At 37.6% G+C, this 19,300-nt stretch overlaps 1 protein-coding gene across 4 annotated transcripts in view; it reads right to left on the bottom strand.

The window, feature by feature from the left end:
- The window catches only part of GARRE1 (granule associated Rac and RHOG effector 1), a 97,775-nt gene that overhangs the window by 20,808 nt on the left and 57,667 nt on the right, over nucleotides 1-19,300 (bottom strand). For 3 of the 4 annotated variants that reach the window (XM_034788077.1, XM_034788079.1, XM_034788081.1), the window contains 6 exons: nucleotides 10,021-10,227; nucleotides 8,242-8,382; nucleotides 7,893-7,988; nucleotides 7,597-7,758; nucleotides 6,843-7,001; nucleotides 91-188 (listed from right to left, as the gene is read on the bottom strand). In XM_034788077.1, coding sequence (XP_034643968.1) covers nucleotides 91-188; nucleotides 6,843-7,001; nucleotides 7,597-7,758; nucleotides 7,893-7,988; nucleotides 8,242-8,382; nucleotides 10,021-10,227 — 863 coding nt within the window. The remainder of the gene's footprint in view (nucleotides 1-90; nucleotides 189-6,842; nucleotides 7,002-7,596; nucleotides 7,759-7,892; nucleotides 7,989-8,241; nucleotides 8,383-10,020; nucleotides 10,228-19,300) is intronic. The other variant, XM_034788080.1, reaches the window with a different exon arrangement.

Here is a 19,300-nt window from a genome sequence, read left to right as displayed (position 1 = left end):
GTTATTCCCAATTCTATCACATCATCAGTTTTCCTATATAGAAAATAAAATCATGCCTACTAGTGTTACTGATATACAATATTTATTTACCAAGTTGATGGGACTTGCACCACAATTCTGGATCCTTCTAAACTAATCTGAGGAGCGTATGCTTCTTTATTTTCAATCTGCGCTGTGTCCACAACCACCTAAGCAAATAAAGTAACATTATTTAGTTCTTTTAAGAATACGGTTAAGTTGTTTTACCACCTGAAGTTCAAAAGGTAATGAAAACTGGCAAAACACACAGAACTGCAGCAAAATATAATTGCAATCTGATTCCCATTTTAATATATCAAAACAGCAAAAGTAGTATAATATCTTAAATCAAGCATTTAAATAAACAGCAGATACATAATTTTATCCTCAGCTACATCCTGTAGTTACTGCATGGGTGATGCCTATCAGCTACTGCACTTCACACAGGCACCACAATGGCTGTCACATTTGGAGGCAAGGAATACTCATTCTCCCAAGCCACTACCTCAAAGCCCCAAAAGCATCTTTTTGGTCAACTCTTTTGCATAAAACTGATACTTAATTGGGATGCCAGAGGTGAAAGAGATGAATGTTATTTTAGTCTGCAGCTCTAGATTAACTTGCAATTCCACGGTTTTCTGGGTTCTAAGATCCTACATACACAGTCCCTGCCTCTGCGTATCCTGAATTGTGTGTCATTATTAATGCCTTCCTTAGTAAGAAGAGGGAGATGACTATCCAATTTGTTGAGTTTGGGTCCCCCTTCATAAGACATTGTTTCTGAAGCTGAAGGAAATTTGGAAATTACCATTCTGTCTTGAACCTTCCCTTATTAGGGAAACTAGGGTGACCAGACAGCAAGTGTGAAAAATCGGGACAGGGGGTGGGGGGTAATAGACATCTACATAAGAAAAGCCCCAAATATCGGGACTGTCCCTATAAAATCGGGACATCTGGTCACCCTAAGGGAAACTGACTGAGAAGGAGGGGTTCGCATAAGCCTCAATAATTATATTTTTGAATAGGTTCCACATTTGATTCATGTTTTCATTTGCGGTCCAGTCTTCATCCACAGGCCATTTTGGTAATTTCTAATAGCTTATTTTGGTTGTGCTGAGATTCCCAGCAACATTTGAGTCACCAACAGACCTCATGTCAGTGACTAACAGATTATTTGTACCATTTAACCTTGAAATGGCCAAGTGCTCCAGTGCAGAGAAGCCTTAAGGGATTTTAGTGGCGTGTCTGCAGTCACCCTCCACTGGTTCTGCTATTATCTGGTAGGCAGGCATCAACTAGTGGTGATGGAGAAATGTGTCAGGTGAAGCATTTGAAATAGAGGGGCCTGAAGTCTGTTGAGATTCTATGTTCCTTCCTCTGGTGTCAAACCTATTAAAATTGCAGCAAGCATAACTGCACTGCCATTACCCACCCTTTAGGTGTTCCATCACTGAGCATATGACTGCATTCCCCTGGATATTCACCTCAGTCCATTCATCCCTACCTGTAAACAGTCTCAGAGTCTTTTTAAAAAGAGGCCATTATGATTAGTGTTTGGCCTATGTACAAGCTTCCATACACCTTTTTTTTTTTTTTTTTTTTTTTTTAATGACAATGCCATTCTATTACTTTGTTTAGGTTTCAGAATATTTATGAAACTTGAATTTTATTCTGCAGATCTGTTGATTTATGCCACACCTGTAGCTATGAGTATGATAGGATAAGAAAGGAAAGATTTATGAATGATTTAATCCTAATATTCAAGGGACAGATGCCATCTATAACTTAGATGTGTGTAATTCAGGAGCAAATCTTGCTTCACTCAGACCCAACTTACAAACATAAAAAAAAATGCTCAACATTTGGCCAAGGTTATATCTAGGGTTTAGAAATTACTAGAAGCTAGGATGTTGCTGTTACAGGAACACTGTGCTAATAGCAGGGAGAAATGCTAGCACAAAATTACCTTGATTATAATTAGTGTCATTTTATCCCTACCTTATATGACATCCAATTAAAAAAAGTCATAGTTGTGATTATTTTTTCCTGACAAACTAAAAAGAAAACATCTTAAATCCATGTGCTAGTGCTATTAAAAAAAAAAAAGGGGGGGGGTCATTAAATATGATTCTTAATACCAAAAGTGCATGACAAATCACATAAAAAAGCATTCACAAAATGGAACTTCAACATTACTACAGAAGTATCAACTCAACAGTACTAACATAAATATTTTGATAAGAGACTGAAGGTCAGGCGATGCCACAAACAAATCAGCTACTGCTCATGTGTAAACAAATGCAGGAGAGATTCTTTAGGAAAAGTAGTGCTGTGCTCCTAATCTTTTGATTTTTCCCTTTGAAAAATTAACATTAGAAACACTTTGAGGGCTGGTCTGCACTAGGAACTTACATCAGCATAGCTACGTCTCTCAAGGGTGTAAAAAATCCGACCTATGCCAACCTAATTCCAGGTGTACACAGTGCTAGGTTGACAGAAGAATTCTTCCGTCAAAGTAGCTACTGCCTCTTGAGGAGGCGGATTATTACCTATGCCAATGACAAACCCCTCACGTTGGTGCAGTTAATGTCTACACTGAAGCACTACACAGTGCAGCTGGTGCACTGCAGCTGTACCGCTGTAATGGTTTAAGTGTAGACATACCCTTATGTTAACAATAAAAATCAATGTTAGTATCTTTACAATACAGCAGGCCTGGTCAGTCAAAATGGGTTTCCAGTTGCTTTGCGTTACTGGAGCAGCACAAAGCAGAGCTGGAGTGTACCAGTGAATATGCAAAGACCCCTGAATTATCAAGCACAATGGGCTAAGTTAAACCGAGTGTAGCAGAATAAACCTTGGTGAACGTCAGAACATTTGAATGTAGTTTTGAAAATTTAGAATGTGATTTTTGTAAGTGTTGAGTAGTCACAACTTCAGTTGACTTAAATGTGAAGATCAGGTTCTTAATCTACAAATTAAGACAAATACTGAATACCTAGAGCAGGGATAGGAAACCTATGGCACACGTCCCGAAGGCGGCACAAAAGCTGATTTTTAGTGGCACTCACACTGCCCGGGTCCTGGCCACCAGTCCGGGGGGCTCTGCATTTTAATTTAATTTTAAATGAAGCTCCTTAAACATTTTAAAAACCTTATTTACTTTACATACAACAATAGTTGCGTTATATATTATAGACTTATAGAAAGAGACCTTCTAAAAACGTTAAAATGTATTACTGGCACGCAAAACCAGGGGTGAAAGTAAGTCCAGTGACTTACCGGTACGCTGGGACGGGGCCTAGGGCAGAAGGGGCGTGGCTGAGGGAGTCAGAGCCAGCCCCAGCCCACCCTGTAAGGTAAGTGCCCTCCCCCCAGGGGCGCAGCAGCAGCCCGGGGCTCCGGGGGCTATTTAAAGGGCCCGGGGCTCCCCTGCTTCTACCACCCCAGCCCTGTAAATAGCCGTGGGAGCCCTGGGGAAGCAGCGGGGCTCCCACAGCTATTTAAAGGACCGGGGCGGCAGAGGCAGCTGGAGCCCTGGGCACTTTAAATAGCCCCTGGAGCCCCCCGCTACCCCTGGGCTCCGGGGGCTATTTAAAGGGCCCAGGGCTCCCCTGCTTCTACCGCCCCGGCCCTTTAAATAGCTGCCGGAGCCCTGGAGTAGTGGCGGTGGGGCTCCAGTGGCTATTTAAAGGGCCGGGGTGGTAGAAACAGCGGGAGCCCAGACTTTTTAAATAGCCCCCACAGCCCTACCCCAGGGCTCCAGCAGTGGGGCTCTGGTGGCAATTTAAAGGGCCTGGGGCTCGAGCCCCTGCTGGGAGCCGCAGGACCCTTAAATTGCCCCCTGGGGAAGCCGGGCCACCCCGGTACGGCAAACTGGCTCTTTCCGGTATACCGTACCAGGGTGTACCGGCTTAATTTCACCTCTGCGCAAAACCTTAAATTAGAGTGAATAAATGAAGGCTCGGCACACCACTTCTGAAAGGTTGCCGACCCTGACCTAGAGTAACTGCTCCTTTTTTGTTATCTGACATATTAAGCCAGTAAAACCCAGAATAATTAAGCAATTTATGAATCACACTTCATTTAACTTTCTAATCTTTTTCTAACAAGATGCATAGCCAAAATATGTGCGGCATAGAGTAAACTAAATCTTCATGAGATTGTCCTACAATGTTTTATTTGGCACTTAGGTAGCAAGTTAACTCATAAATCTCGGCCAATACAGATACATTAGTTTCTAAAAACAGTAAAATGAAGGGTGTGCTACATCTATTCCTGATTCATTTATCTGACTTCTGAACAAAATAAAATCAAAATACAGTGAACACGTTTCTCACACCCAGCCCGGTGGTTACTTAGGAAATGGCTTCCTGTTCATCGGACATCTATTGTTCTTGTTTTACAGGTGCTTCCTCCCTCACCCCACCCAGAGAATGCTCTAAAGGAAAAGATTAGAATTTGTCGTCATTACATAAAATTGTACGCAAATGTAAATTAATATTGTAGAATTATTTTTACATAGCACCACAGATGTGCAAGCAAAGCAGTCTACAGCCAAAAATGGCAAATCCCTACTCTGAAGAGATTGCAGTGTAATTTAGGGGGGAGAAACAACAAGGAATGACAAACCAAGAGTAAGACAGAAGTATAAGAAGATGAGGCTTACAGGAGTGAAAGATCATACACTGTTTACTGTTATTTATGCATCTTGTTAGTGCCTCTGAATATGAAAGGCCTCTGCTATTAGATAATTGATGCCAGCAGTGAATAGAGTTATTCATGATTTTACCCAAGTTATTCCTAAAAAATGACAATTTCATTTTGGCTTGCACGATAAGCAAAGGAGTTCTATGCCAACAACTCTCCCTGCTGCCAGCATGGAACTCTCATGATAGCAGCACTTCAATGGCCAGCCGGGCTGCCCTGCTCTCCACCAGCCGTGTTTTCCCACTGCTACTGAGCCTCAACCTTCCCCTCCAGGTGAAGAAACCACCTAACCCCCCCTCCTGAGAACAGTTCTAGCCCTGATCTAACCCCTCTTGAATCTAATGTTTTTAAAGTATTTCTTCCTCAAAAACATCCAATCAGAATGAGACCAACAATCTTACTGTACTACCACTACCACCTTCCTCTACCCCTAAAAAGTTACCCTCCTCTACCACACAGGTTCCTATCAGCAACTGCTATGTAAGGGGATTGATAGTAGCAGCACAGCTGCTGTCATATTAGCAGCAGAGAAAGCAGAACACCATGATTAGAGTAAATTTCATTTTATATCTTGTTTACATGTCTCAGTTATGATGATATTGTCTTGAGTTAAGATATGAACAAGGGAGAATATCTTAAATTTGTGCTACTAATGGTCAAAGTTGTAGAAGCAATATAATGTGATGCTTATAATACCGAAGTAAGTGAAGTTCAAATAGAAAAGCATGACAAATGAAGCTTCACTATTTCTGCAGAAATTATCAACTCAACAGTACTAGAAGAAATGCTTTAATAAACTAGGACGGGAGGTGAGTCAAAGCCACATACAAATCAGCTACTTCACTTGCCTGAACAAATGCAATAGCTGACCTTACAAGATTTAAAAAAAAAATAAAAAAAAAAAAATGCATTTTGCTACATATCAGAGATTAAAATCAACCACTAATTCTTGATCATTCTATGTTCAGGTTGCACATAAAGTAAAAGACCATTGACAGTATATAATCCAACAGTTAGACCAAATTTTGATTCTGTTACCAAGTGCTGGCTTAAAAAGAAGGTGACTGAAACTCTTACACACAATGATGTACTTTTAAAACACATACCACACACACACTTCCAGCTGCATTGTTGTTAAAGGAAATCTGCTCCTATTTTACTTGTCCACTAGATTGAAAATTTACAATAGCCCAAAAGAAACACTTGTCATGAATAAACGGAAGTGCATTTTATTAAATAAAAAGACTGCAGTGATTAGTTATACCATAGATAAAATGTTTACGTAAGAAAACATACGTATCTTAAAACAATATCCAAACAGTTCCTAAATATACCTTACTGATATAGTGCAAGTGTCTCCATTTGAATTGCCATTTTACTGATATTCGAAGGGGAGGACCTCCTGCTGGCAATTAAACAGGAAATCCAGCTCCCACGTCAGTAGTGAAAAACAGTATTTTCAAAGTTGTTGTAGAATAAGATTTTTTTTTAAATGTGGTAGTCTCCTGATTTTACCATGCATTAAAAAGGGAACTGCATTTCCTGCGTCCTAATCTACATCAGGTTGTAAAAACTGCAGCTTCCTATTTGATTTTAAAACTTCTAGTGCTTTTCTTTTCATAAAATCAGTCATTGTTCAAAATATTCTTTATGTTAGAGTGTAAGTTTTCAACTACAATTAAGACTTCTGAATCTATGGTCTGCTAAAATCCATCTTGTCTACCAGTAAAGTTATCTCTAACACTGGAAATGGAGGAGCCCACTGTAAGAAACTGAACCAATTTCCAAAGTGTTTTAATGTTTCAACATCTGTAAGAGAAACTTTAGTGTCGTTTTATGTAAGTGTTTTGATTGTTAAATTATTGGTCAAATTGTCAACTGTAATTACAAAGCTTTTAATACTTTTCATATTTTACTAAGTTGTACTTAATTTTGTGAACTTGTAAACTGATGGGCTGAGAACAATGGTCCCAGTCCTACAAATTGCTCAGCACCTTGTTCTATCAGTCCAATGATCTCAGTTTTACTTTAAGAGAAGAGGATTCTTGTCCAAATATAGCTTTAAAAATAGTTTGTTTACTGCGGATCTGTCTCTATCAGCCACAGTGACTTACCAATCCAGCTTGGCCAAATAATAACTGTACAGCCGTCTTGCAGGCTCCCCGCCAAGTAGAAGGGCAAACCTGATTTAGTACTTCAGTAACAGGAGAGTCATCCCGGGGTGTAAGTCCATTATGGCAACCAGCTTCTTTGATCAGTTGTAGCATTGTGTGCTGCAAGTCACAAAAGCTTGTTACACACACTACTCAAAACAGAGAAACATACATTTGAAAAAAATCTACTACTGCATGTATAGTCTGAGGTTACAAACAGGAAATAAAATGTTCCCAGATGTCCTTATCTTGTAATTTTGATTTGTCTGAAGGATACATTCAAGGAAATTAAATACACATAGTAGTGTTAACTATAAAAGCTTTCTCAATCTTAACCAAAGCATTGGCTACCTGTAAACAGTCTAAGTTATAAAATGCACCTGTATAAATTGAATTATGGAAATTAGTATAATAATTAGAATACAAAAGAGCACTGCTTATGAGACACTGTAAATAATAGTTCAAAACACAATCAATTTTTAACGTTTCCAGGAACAGGGAGCTAAGTTTACCTAGAAAAAGTGAAAATGCTCAAAGATATCCAAATAATTTTTGGATGACACTCCCACCTTCCCCCCAAATTTAGAAATCCATTTTCCAACTAGTTCTATGAATACCTTTTGAACTCATGTGGCATGATTGATTTTAAAATTGTAATTTAATACTGAATATTTAATATTGAATTTTTATAAAAGGTTAGATTTAGGGTCATTACCGTTTTCAGCTTCAGGTTTTCTGCTGCAGACTCATTAAAGGATATTCCTTTTAGAAAATGGGATCCTATCTGAACAGGTACAGTGGGGAGTTCACACTGAATTGGCTGAGGTGGAGTCTGTCTCCTTCCTGTTTGTTGGGCTTCAGCTTCACAACAGCAGCCCTTGAAGACAAAATGTAGATCAATGAGCAGAAAGGGAGACAGTAAATAAAAAGCTAATAAAAAGAACAAAAATTAAGGAATTATCATTCTTTACCATTCATTTTCAGGAGGAAAAAATGAGTACTGGCTCTTACCTGCAAACTTGCTTCAATAGCTTTTGGATTCAAGTGGAAGCCAGCCTTCATTGCATATTCACAATGGCCCAAACTCTCCAAAGCAATTTTATATGCCTGATATTACAAAATGGTTTAAGATACAAGTTAGCCATAATCAACAAGTGATGTGAAAGTATATATATGAATTTACACTGTCATATTTCATGGCACATCCACCATCTTCTATAGACAATACTGCAAAGTCACATCACTTTTTCAGTTGATTGAACTACATGTTTTTGTGTAACACACTGCTTTCCTGCTTCAATCCCCTACCTCCTGACTGTAGTGGACATGTGGAAAAAATAAAACAATTAAGGTAACTAACCTGCAAAGCACAGTCAATTTTCATATTCAGTTCTTTCAGCTGATGCTCAGGGATTGCCACACTTTGTGAGCAGAAGAGTTGCTGAACCTCAATTCCAGCCAAACACCCATCACAGCCTCTTTCTCTCAGCCGAGATGTGGCCTTTAACATAAAGGATAATCAAAAATCATCATAGTATTGGTTCAACATTGGGACAGATGTAGTCTACCCAAAATTCCCACACCAGGACCAAGAACAACAATTAACTGGTATATCCGCTGATGATTACAGAAAAAAACCTGTATATTAGTGATTATTTAAGAGCATGGGTTTTCATATAGTATCTTAAAACCTTACAATTATTGGGATTGGTGATTTTAGTCAATTGTGGAAATAGATGTTTCTCTTTTTTCTAGCTTTATAATTGAAGAGAATTTGGTCTTGTGTTTTTCTCTTATTTTCTCATTTTGCATGCCTAATAGACTTTATTCTGTTAATCTGTATCTGATTCTCTATATTTTGACAAATAATGTGTTTCCTTCATAAAAATAGTTTAACTGGGCCAAGGTCATAACTGGCTCTTTTATCATAAATATCAAGGGCCCAACCCAAGTACATAAGTACTTAACTTTAACCAGTTATAACAATTTCTATATAGCAACTTCCAAGAAACTAGGAGTATAAAGTACTGAGACAACATTTGAAATCCTGCTCATATTTAACAGAATTCATAGTAGATAAAGCTATGGTATAACTTAACAACAAAAGTATGGATCAATAATATTCCCCAAAAATTGTATCTAGCAAACAGTTGTAAATCTCTATTTTATTCCAGTCACTGAGAGAAAGCAGTTGCAGCATGTCCTGTTACAAAGAGTTCTTTAGATTCATAGTCCCACAGGAAGCTTGTCTGTTGTCCTATACCTTGCAGATGTTAGTTGATAAATGGAAATCCTGAGAGGATTTCCAGTCAAGATGACTAACATGCCTGTCTGTTCTGCCAGATTAGACTTCAAAAGCACATACTCCAAGTTACTTTAATTTTAAGGAAACCATGTACTCAAAAAGTCTGAAGCCGTTTTTGCTCTAGCAATTTATAAATTTAATGTCAGCTATAGAAAGAGGAAAAGCAAGTATTTTAGGTCTATTAAACTAGGTTCCCTTGAAAGGTGTTTTTTCCTTGTAGTGAAGATATGGATTCCACAGATTATGTATATGTTTCGGAAGTATAAATCTAGAGAGAATTTTGAGTAACATAATTAAATTTTTTACAATTTTGTAATTCAACCACCAGCAAGAACAGCAGCTTTTCAACAAATTGGACATAAAAGTCATGAGTAACCTTTTTAAAATACAGAATAGGATACATATTCAAAATGTTATCAAGACACCATCAAAATCATTTCTGTCTGACTTTTGGGGTGCCTTCTTGGCCTACTCTTTTGACAAGAGCAAAGGCTACTATAATTGAAAGATCAATTATTTTTCTGTTTCTCTAGTTTGTGCATCTGACAGCACTTTGTGTATAATGCCACTGCTTCACTACAGACTGTTTCCTTTGTTTTTGTGAGGTTTTTCCACAGAGAGAAATTTTTTTAAAAATATATATATATAGGAAAATTGGCTCCAGGATAATTAATAGTACTTAAAACTATTTTAAGCCATTTAAAGAAAATAGGACTAAATATCAAGTTTAGTTTTCCTTTAATATAAAACAAATATGAAGAGTTTTGCATATTAGGGTAACTAATAGTTACTAATAGGAAATATTCAGCTTAATTAAAAACAAGGCATTCATACCTCTGCAGCTCCTCTCCATGATCGTACTGCATCTTCTAGCTCAGTAGTGGGGCTCAAATTGGAAGTTCCCACCCCACTAGCATTCTTCCTTTCCTGAGCTACAGCTTCAGCAAAACAAGAGTGTGCCACTGGTTGGACCTTCTGCAAAGCTTGTGACAAAAACTGAAAGTGAACCTGCATCACTGTCAAGAAACATCGTCCAAGTAACTATGAAAGAAAAAAAAAAACAAAATTCAAGAGTGAGTTTGGGGTTACTTTTGGTCAGTGAATCCTGATGACTGAGTTAAACAAGCGAGTCAAGTTCCTAAACTTGGATGGACCAATGAAGAGCTTTTTTCAATAATGCTTCACAATCAAACCATCATCAATACGAAACATTGCTAATACTTAACTATGTTCTTAAAACACTTAATCACTACAGAACACTGAATCTCTAAGTTGCAGCTTTTCTTTTGAGAGAGATCAGGCGTCTGATTGTTATGAATTTTATCTGCATCATCTTTACAACACTTCTGTTCTCAAGTCATGGTTATTTCAAGAATGCAAATCTGAAAAGCTGATGAATCACACTATCTTACAATGTTTGACCAACATATAAAATCTACTTTGGTTAAATCAGTACACACCAAGCTCATGACAGTATTAAAAGGTTCATAATCAAGTTTAACATTCTGCTTGGAAGATCATCAGAAATATATGTGAAAACGTTTTGACAATTAAAACAGTGAACAAATTTTGGGGGGCTTCTTTGGAGAGTAATCTTGACTGATCAGGAAATAAGGTACACCTGGAAGAACTTGTACAAACTGACGCCCTATGTCTTACATCATCTGACAGGAATCCCTAGAGCTAACAAAAAAATTCACTCCAAAATATTTCAAAGAAATGTATAATTTAATGCTGCTCATTTGGACAGTGGGGAGGGGGAAAAAAGCAAAAGAGGGTCTAGAAACCCAGGCAAATTAGTCTCTTTCCCCACCCCCACCCCACAAACAAATTAAGGGTGCTGTATCTAGAATCACTTCCTCGCCCTTGCAAGCCCTTGCAAGAGTAAGAGATGAAAAGCCTAACTCAGATGGGTTCCAAATTCCAGACCACTGGACTAGCTGTCTTTTTCCTTTGTAAATCGCCCCTCTGTCATTTTACCCTTTCCTCTTACCCATACAGCAACGCTGGATTATGCTTGAGAAAACTACACATGCCTAGCATTAGAACAAGCAAAATGAAACAAGGATCACACTGTTCTAGTAATTCTCTCTCTGCACCTCCTGTCAGCATGGGAGGATAGGTACAATCTTCCAACAGGCCAGAGAATGTGGGCAGAAGAACAAACAGAAATACTCTATATTTAGGAGTTTGCCATACAACTCTGGCCGGGGCTGGGGGGGCAACACTTGCAAGAGACCAAAACTAGAACACCAGAGCAGCAAATGTTTTCAAAGTTACCGTAGAAAGTACTGATTTGGATTCATGAGGCATGGGCCAGTGGGTAGTGTACTGGACTAGGATTGAGAAAAAATGGGCTCTATCCTCAGCTCCTCCACTTACCTGCTTTTTGACTTTGGGCAAGTCACTTTCCCTCTCAGTGCCTCTGTTTTTCCCCTCTCACCTTTTGTCTCCTATTTAGACTGTATACTATGCAGGGAATGGACCATCCCTTATGTGTGTTTATTGAGTACCTAACACAATGGGGCCCAAACCTCAGGTGAGGTCTCTAGGTATTACAGAAATACAAGTAATGGAAAAAAAAAACAGCATTAATGAATCCTTGAGACTTTCAAAAAGAAAAGTAGTCAAAATTACAGTTGTAATCTAAAATATTTTACACTGAAAGTGCTAATTTTTGTCTGTTGCATAAGTATATACACTTGTTATAAATATAAATATGGATAAACTTCACACAGTTTCTGTTCTTTTGGTTTACTGTAGTTGTCACAGAGAGAAAGGGACAAGATATGAATGTATAAATGTTTATATACATTTTACCTTCCTTTACAAAAAGTCTACCAGAATTAAACTGTTACACCATTTTAGGAATAATGCATAAAATGTACGAAGACATCCTGACTTAGAGGACAAGAAGTTATCTGGCTTATTTTCAGTTACATTCTTTTTTTTAATAAAAGTATTCAGCTACAGTGATTTTACCAGCAAGATAGAGGAGTCACACTAAAAGTTATATGCATTAACAATCTACTTTAACAGAACTTTACTGGTGGCAAATTTTGTTTCCCATTGCAGCCAGTCTCCTTTTGACATTCCATTCTGGTTCAATCATTTCCCCTCTTTGTACAACGTATAACATTAAACAGTTTTGATACTGTGACTGACCTCTGCAAGTGTAGTCTGCCTTATTAAAAAAGTATTCCGCAGACATTAAGAAACAAACCACCAACTTACTTGAGGACAAAATTTAAAAGATTTCTATGAAAACTGCAGGAGCCAGTGAGGAGAAAACTAGCAAACTAAACATTTCAGCGTATGGAAAATACGAAGGACTCCAACAATTCTCAGGGGAAAGAAAATCCAGGGCTCATTAGGAATTTCAAACTACTGAGATTCTAAAGGACGTTGAGGTACAAGAGGTTGAAATCTTCCTGTCCCTGGGAACTGCTCTCAAAATAAACAACCTCTTTTGTTTTACAAGGACAGCATACCACATTCCTGGTATAATTTGCAATGTTAGGCAATGAGATTAAAATACTAGTATTGGCACATAAATCCAAGTCTTCTTTATAAAGTCTATGTTTTGTTTTCTAAATCTAGATATTAACTCTCCTCTACTTCAGTGATTGTTCAGAGGCATTTCCAATGGTTAAAATAAGAATAGTATCACTGGGATGGGGATTCTTGCACTGTTCCATCCTGCTAGATTAAGGACTCATTTCAGAGGCCATATACACTTCCTTGTAAGAACTCATCATTTTTAAGGTATTTTTCTAAAGAGGAAAAGAGCTGAATCTCTCTCTTCACTGGGGGAATGTAATTACCATCATCAAATCCTTGATAAATACTCTCAAACTATGTCTAGAGATCAAAGTAGAGTACAGTACTTGCAGCAAAACCACTTGTGTGAATAACGTAAGAATATATAGAGTTGTTGTAGCTGTGTTGGTCCCAGGATATTAGAGAGACAAGGTGGGTGAGGTAATACCTTTTATTGGACCAATTTCTGTTGGTGAGAGAGACAAGCTTAAAGAAGAGCTCTGTGTAAGTTCGAAAGCTTGTCTCTCTCACCAACAGAAGTTGGTCCAATAAAAGATATTACCTCACCCACCTTGTGTCTCTAATAAGAATATAGAGGCCTCCTGCTGTCCAATCTATCAAAATTGGATAGTCACGTAGGGCACAGTTAAAATAGCCATTCTGCACTTATTCTTCTTTGCTCACATTTTGGGACTTGAGTTTTCCTCTTGGGGACTACAAAGGAAATAAGATAATAAGAATGGCCATACTGGGTCAGACCAAAAGTTCATCTAGCCCATTATCCTGTCTTCCGACAGTGCCCAATGCCAGGTGCCCCAGAGGGAATGAACAGAACAGGTAATCAAGTGATCCATTTCCTGTCACCCAATGGATTAGATTCTTAGATTAGAATATCTAATAAATAGGGACCAGCTTGATTCCCCACAATTTGCAAAAGATAAAATGGCCTCTGCCTCCTTTTCTGGAATCCTGAATATTGCAGATATGATGAAGTGAAGTTTCTGTGTCCTCACAAACATTTACCCTTGATAAATAAATCTCCACCACTTGTATATCATTCCTATCCTTTGCTACGTCATCAGAAAGACACAAATGCCTCTCCTTATCTCAATGGCTGAACAATCTTGTGTGGAGGAATTTGGCATCATGTTTGGACAGCTGAGAATAGCGTGGCTGTTGGAGACATACTATGTAGTACATCCTCCCTTACCTTTGACACTCGCAAGATCTGTTGAGGCTCTGCTTCCTCTGTATAGCTTCTGGCTACAGACATGCATGAAGCTATTGTGAATATATTCCCTTCCAGCAGCTTGAAGCTTGAAAAATCACACTTTTCCATGTCAGCACATTCAACAACTACTTTCTCCAAATCTGTATTACAGTAGCACGTTGGGTCCCCCAATCCAAGACCAGAGACTCTTTGTTCTAGGTGCTGTTCAAACATATTTGAAAGTTCCTTTCCACAGAGAGTTTACAATCTTGGTTTATGACAAAGCACAAGCAGGTGTGTGAAAAACAAGTGGGTGGAAGGGAAGAATAAATTAACAGTAAAACAAGCATGGTTTTGCATAACAAATAATAGTTTAAGTTCACCACCTGGCTACCCACTGTTGGCAGCAATTCTCAGATATCACAGTGCTGAGGCAAGACATGGAAAAGGATAAAAAAATGACTTTACATGATTTTGGGGGGAGTTCCCTCTCCCCATGTATGTCCTCTACAATAGAAAATCTATACTTTCACATTTTAGCATTTTTTAAAATATTTTTCTCTTTTCAGACAGGGAAGGCAATCTAAAACACAGCGCACGCATTTTAAAAGGGTATCTATGTCATGAAGGAGTGAGGATCAGTAAGTTGATGAGCTTCTTCATAATCAGTACAAAAATATTGAGAAAGATTTGTGATATGCTTGTGCTTTTACAGCAAGCTTATATAGTTGGCTTCATTTTGGAAGAATGCTCTAAATCTCACTGCTTATGTCTTTTCCACGACAGATGGTAAGGTAGCACATATATGATCAATCATGACTATGCAACAAAAATAAAATGACACCTGTCACTTCAAATTAGTATGGAGATGCCTGAAGGTATCTACTGCAAGTCTATTTAATGGTTACATATTAACAAAACAGAAAATGTAACTAATTAACCCAATTGCAGAGGATGGTTTAGTTAGTTGAGGATTTGTTGTAATCTTAAAATTTAACTATTTACAAACAATTTTAAAATAGCCTTGGCAAGCCACTCAATTGACTGGTCAACTGACTACCTATCATTTGACCACAGTCAAATATTCCAGCAAGAACACCTTGACGTAGTTGCTGGCCTACCTTTTCGATTGCCTCATGGTGCTATCTGCTAGCAAGCCTATTTAACTGTCATGATCACTCACTCTACTACATACGAATACCATTTGCTGAGGGAAAAAAGGTGAACTAACTGAAATTTGTATGTATGTATATTTTTATTTGTATATCAGGCCGTCAATGTACATACCAATTTACAAAAATTAACAAGTTAAAAGACATGGTCCCTGCCCCAAAGAGTTTACAATATAAACTGACTAGATAAAACATACAGAAATTAACTCAGAAGGGAATGGGGGAGGGAAAAGAGGGTTCAGTCATCATTAAACCTCCTTCCCAAGCAAAGAGAAAAGATGCATAGCCATTAAGCTGCTTGAAGAGCTGGCCAGCAGCCTACCTAGCATACGTGCATTTAAAAATGACATTTTCTTTTATAGTTGCTATGTTTATTTGTTTAATTTCATTTTGCTTTTATAACTGTTCAATCTTGAATAACATTCACATTTAAATGCTAACCTACCATTGCTAAAAAAGACAATTTCGTTTTTTAGAATTTCATTTAATTATGTTTCACATTTTTCTTAGTTAAAATAACTCAGCTAAGTAAATTTGTTTTTTTGTAATTAGGCATAAGTATCTAAAGCTATATCAAATGGAGACCATAAAGTCTTAATCTTTTTTGTTGTTGTTGTTGCTATAGTTATATTCTAATAAATTAGTGCTTTAAAATATTTGACTTTTTTTACATTATTTGACAATATTTGACTAATCAACTGGTCAACTGACCAGTTATTTTTTGACCACTCAAATGCCCAATCCTACTTTTAAAAAAATCCAAAAGTTATGAAGATGCAAGTGAATTGTAATGTAATGTAAAGAACTGACATTAAAGATCATTGGCATTAGACAACGTCACTGCCTCAAGGCTAAATATCTATCAAAAACAAAACAAAACAAAACAAAGATTTTTCCTGAGCCATTAAAGTAAGCTATTTGTGTGAGGGCATAGTGCACATCCAGAAGCACACCAATTTTAGGCAACACTGTTTATTTTAATAGCACATAAAGGCATACAATTTGTTTTCCATAATGTCATCTTACAGTTTTGCTGGGTGTATTACATATTCGTCTGTGACTCTTTAGGAAAATTTTTTTTAGTGGTTATTTTTCCATATCTTTAGGGTGAAGCATGACATATGATGTCTTGACCCTGAAGGTACACTTTTGTAATTTCTGAAAAGTTGAACCGGACTTTTTAAAGAGAGTTCCAGTTTCTCTCTTTGAACAACTGGAATAATGACATTTTCCAATCCAATCATGTTAACTGTGTATTTTGGTTATTTAAGGGGGAACAGAAGTACTTCACTCAGATATATAGTTTCGACTGGAAAAAAAATGGTAACAGGGACTACCAGTAATAAATTAATTACTCTATCACCGTCGCACTCAGACACCCTGAGATCAGGACCCCACTGTGCTAGACACCGTACAAACACATAGCAGAAGACAGTCCTCTGTCCCAAAGAGTCTAAATGGAGAAAGACTATTAAAATGTGGGAGGGAAAACAGATTAACAGAGAGATTAAGTGATTGGTCTAAGGTCATAGCACAGAACTGAGCCAAGCACTGAACCTAGGTCTCTCAAATCTTAGTCCAGGGCACTATTCACTATATGCCATGGTGCTTAAAGTGCCAAAATGAAGCTTTAGACAGAATTTTCACTTCGTATTTTGGAAGTCATAGCAGATTATTTAACTGTTCAAAATCTTTGTGGCTTTAGAATTTCCTCATGTAGCTAGATGACTGACGGGCTGGTTTTAAAAAGTCTTTGGTCTTTTTCACTACAAACTAAGAGCCTGATATCAGTATTAGGGTACTGCTTAACAATGGTGGCTCATACCTCTGTTTTCTCTTCCCGACAGCCGCTCAAATATACAGTGTTTTGTTTTTATTTTGCTGATTAAAATGATTCTCCTTATAATTTTAAGAATTTTCAGACATCATAATTAAAGCAGAAAGTTATATACTATTGTAGATCATAAGGTAAGTTTATATACTTTAAAGGTTCAGTTTGTAAAATTAACTGACACCATATAACAATCCTCTCAATGTGAGATTTTAGCTAAAACACAACTCCATGTAAAGCTAGTTTTGAATTCGATAGAATTTTCTCTATAGCATATTCCCAAGAGTGTCCTCGCTGTGCTGTTCTGCCCTTCTTTCCTTCTCCACTCAGAAGCAATGTCAGCGGGCACAGCTGCTCACAATGGATGTGGCTGTACCAAGGCAGCAATGTAACTAGCCTGATTTGTTATTGTAAAGAACTCATTAGCAAAGTACTATTTTGCTACTGGCTGTTTAAAACACAGCAAGCGACTAAGTGAATCAGATGTAATAGTCTAATTGTTCAATTGGATTATAGTTTTGCTGTAGCAGACGTTCAGGTTCACATCAGCTTGTTCACCAACAAATGACGGTCAGCAAAAGCTCATGACTTACTAATATGCAAACTGAGAATGGGTATAAGGATTTTCAACTAATTTGTGAACAGGGAAAAGTATTAGCCATATCCACTGAAGAAGAATCACTGTAAAACTACAGGTTTGAATAAAAATCCAGAAAGTGTGTGTTGATTACTAAGGACTATTCCATACAATATCAAAAAAAAACATTTTAATCTCATTTTTTAGCTTTTAGAACTCTATAGACAAGAAAGGAAACCTACAATCATATTTCCAAGCTCAGCAAGGTCATCATCATAAATTATTTACAATTTTGTTGCATTGGATAATAAGGTGTGAACTCAAGGCTTCAAGATTCTTTTATTTATTTTAAACTTCTCCCTTCCTTTCAACCACCCTTAAAATCTAATTACTGCTGGGACTCTAGACATAGTGAACTCAACAGGTCATTTACTGGGAGGAGATAACAAATGTATCAGTAGATGGTTCTGGCATGCCTTTGCATTACATTATCCTCAGTTATTATGCAAGCTGAAAACCTGCATTCCCACCTCCCTAAATGTTGGTCTACCAATCCCCACTCCCTGCATGGCTGTCCCCCTCTCCCCCGGTAATCTCTGAAGTAAAGGACGATCTTTCACACAAGTTAGTATCTCTCTCAAATGTATCTAGTTTGCAAATGTATGTAAGACCTCTATAGACCACACTATATATGATATAAAGTGAAGTTTTACTCTTGAAAAGTGACTGAAGATTGGCATAATGTGATTAGATGTTTATTGTCTCACTGATTCTAGACCAAATATGCAGAGTTTAGAAATAAAAACATGAGTTTTGTTCTAGATTTCAAGTCCAGCTAGATTCTTTCCTTCAAATGCAACACTACCAATCATTGATTCTAAAGGCCAAATGAGTCTCTTATGTGTCTGCAACTTCACTAGCCTTCAAGGAGAGTGAATAGGTACAAGTGGCCTCATTTGGCCTGCGGACTATAAGTGATTATGTGTAAAGGAGGAAAGAACCCAGTATGATAACTAGAAAAGCTATCTTTATCTGCCAACTGAGAAAATTTGACATGGAATCAGTGAGACAGAAAATAAATCTAGCAATGCCTTGTTCTTGGTTGTTTTTTTTTAAAAAAGAAGTGTCCCTTTTCATACTAGTAGCACACTAAATCATTCCAAACAGTTATCTTCTTTGAAGCATCTCCAGAGAGGAGAGTCTTTTATCTTCCCATATCTTGTAGATTAGATCCAGGAAAGAGTCCAGATAGATCTAAAGGCTGAGTACTGGCTAAGTCTTGTGTTGTTTTCTTTAAATAGCTGGCTCTTTCCCTCATCAGATTTTCCTCTATGTTGCCAAATAAAAGGGAATTCGCCATAAGCAGATCAGGTCAGAGAGTAGCCACGCTAGATCACTTCCCCGCTGTCACTCTCCACAGTAGAGCCGATCTCAGATATTACATGTTAAACGTCCAGTAAATTAAGTTATCCTCACTCTTTGGATCCACACAGCCACAGCAAGCTGATTTTGGGTCTCTTCCCCTGCCAGAAAGAAGTCTTGCATATCCTATCCAGATCTTTCTTGAACTAAGAAGAACAGGAGTACTTGTGGCACCTTAGAGACTAACAAATTTATTAGAGCATAAGCTTTCATGGACTACAGCCCACTTCTTCGGATGCATATAGAATGGAACATATATATGCATCCGAAGAAGTGGGCTGTAGTCCACGAAAGCTTATGCTCTAATAAATTTGTTAGTCTCTAAGGTGCCACAAGTACTCCTGTTCTTCTTTTTGCGGATA

The sequence above is a fragment of the Trachemys scripta genome, chromosome 13 (assembly GCF_013100865.1).
Source record: "Trachemys scripta elegans isolate TJP31775 chromosome 13, CAS_Tse_1.0, whole genome shotgun sequence".
Taxonomy (NCBI): Eukaryota; Metazoa; Chordata; order Testudines; family Emydidae; genus Trachemys; species Trachemys scripta.
The sequence above is the reverse complement of the archived record's forward strand: the minus strand, read 5'-3'. Positions and strand labels throughout refer to the sequence as shown.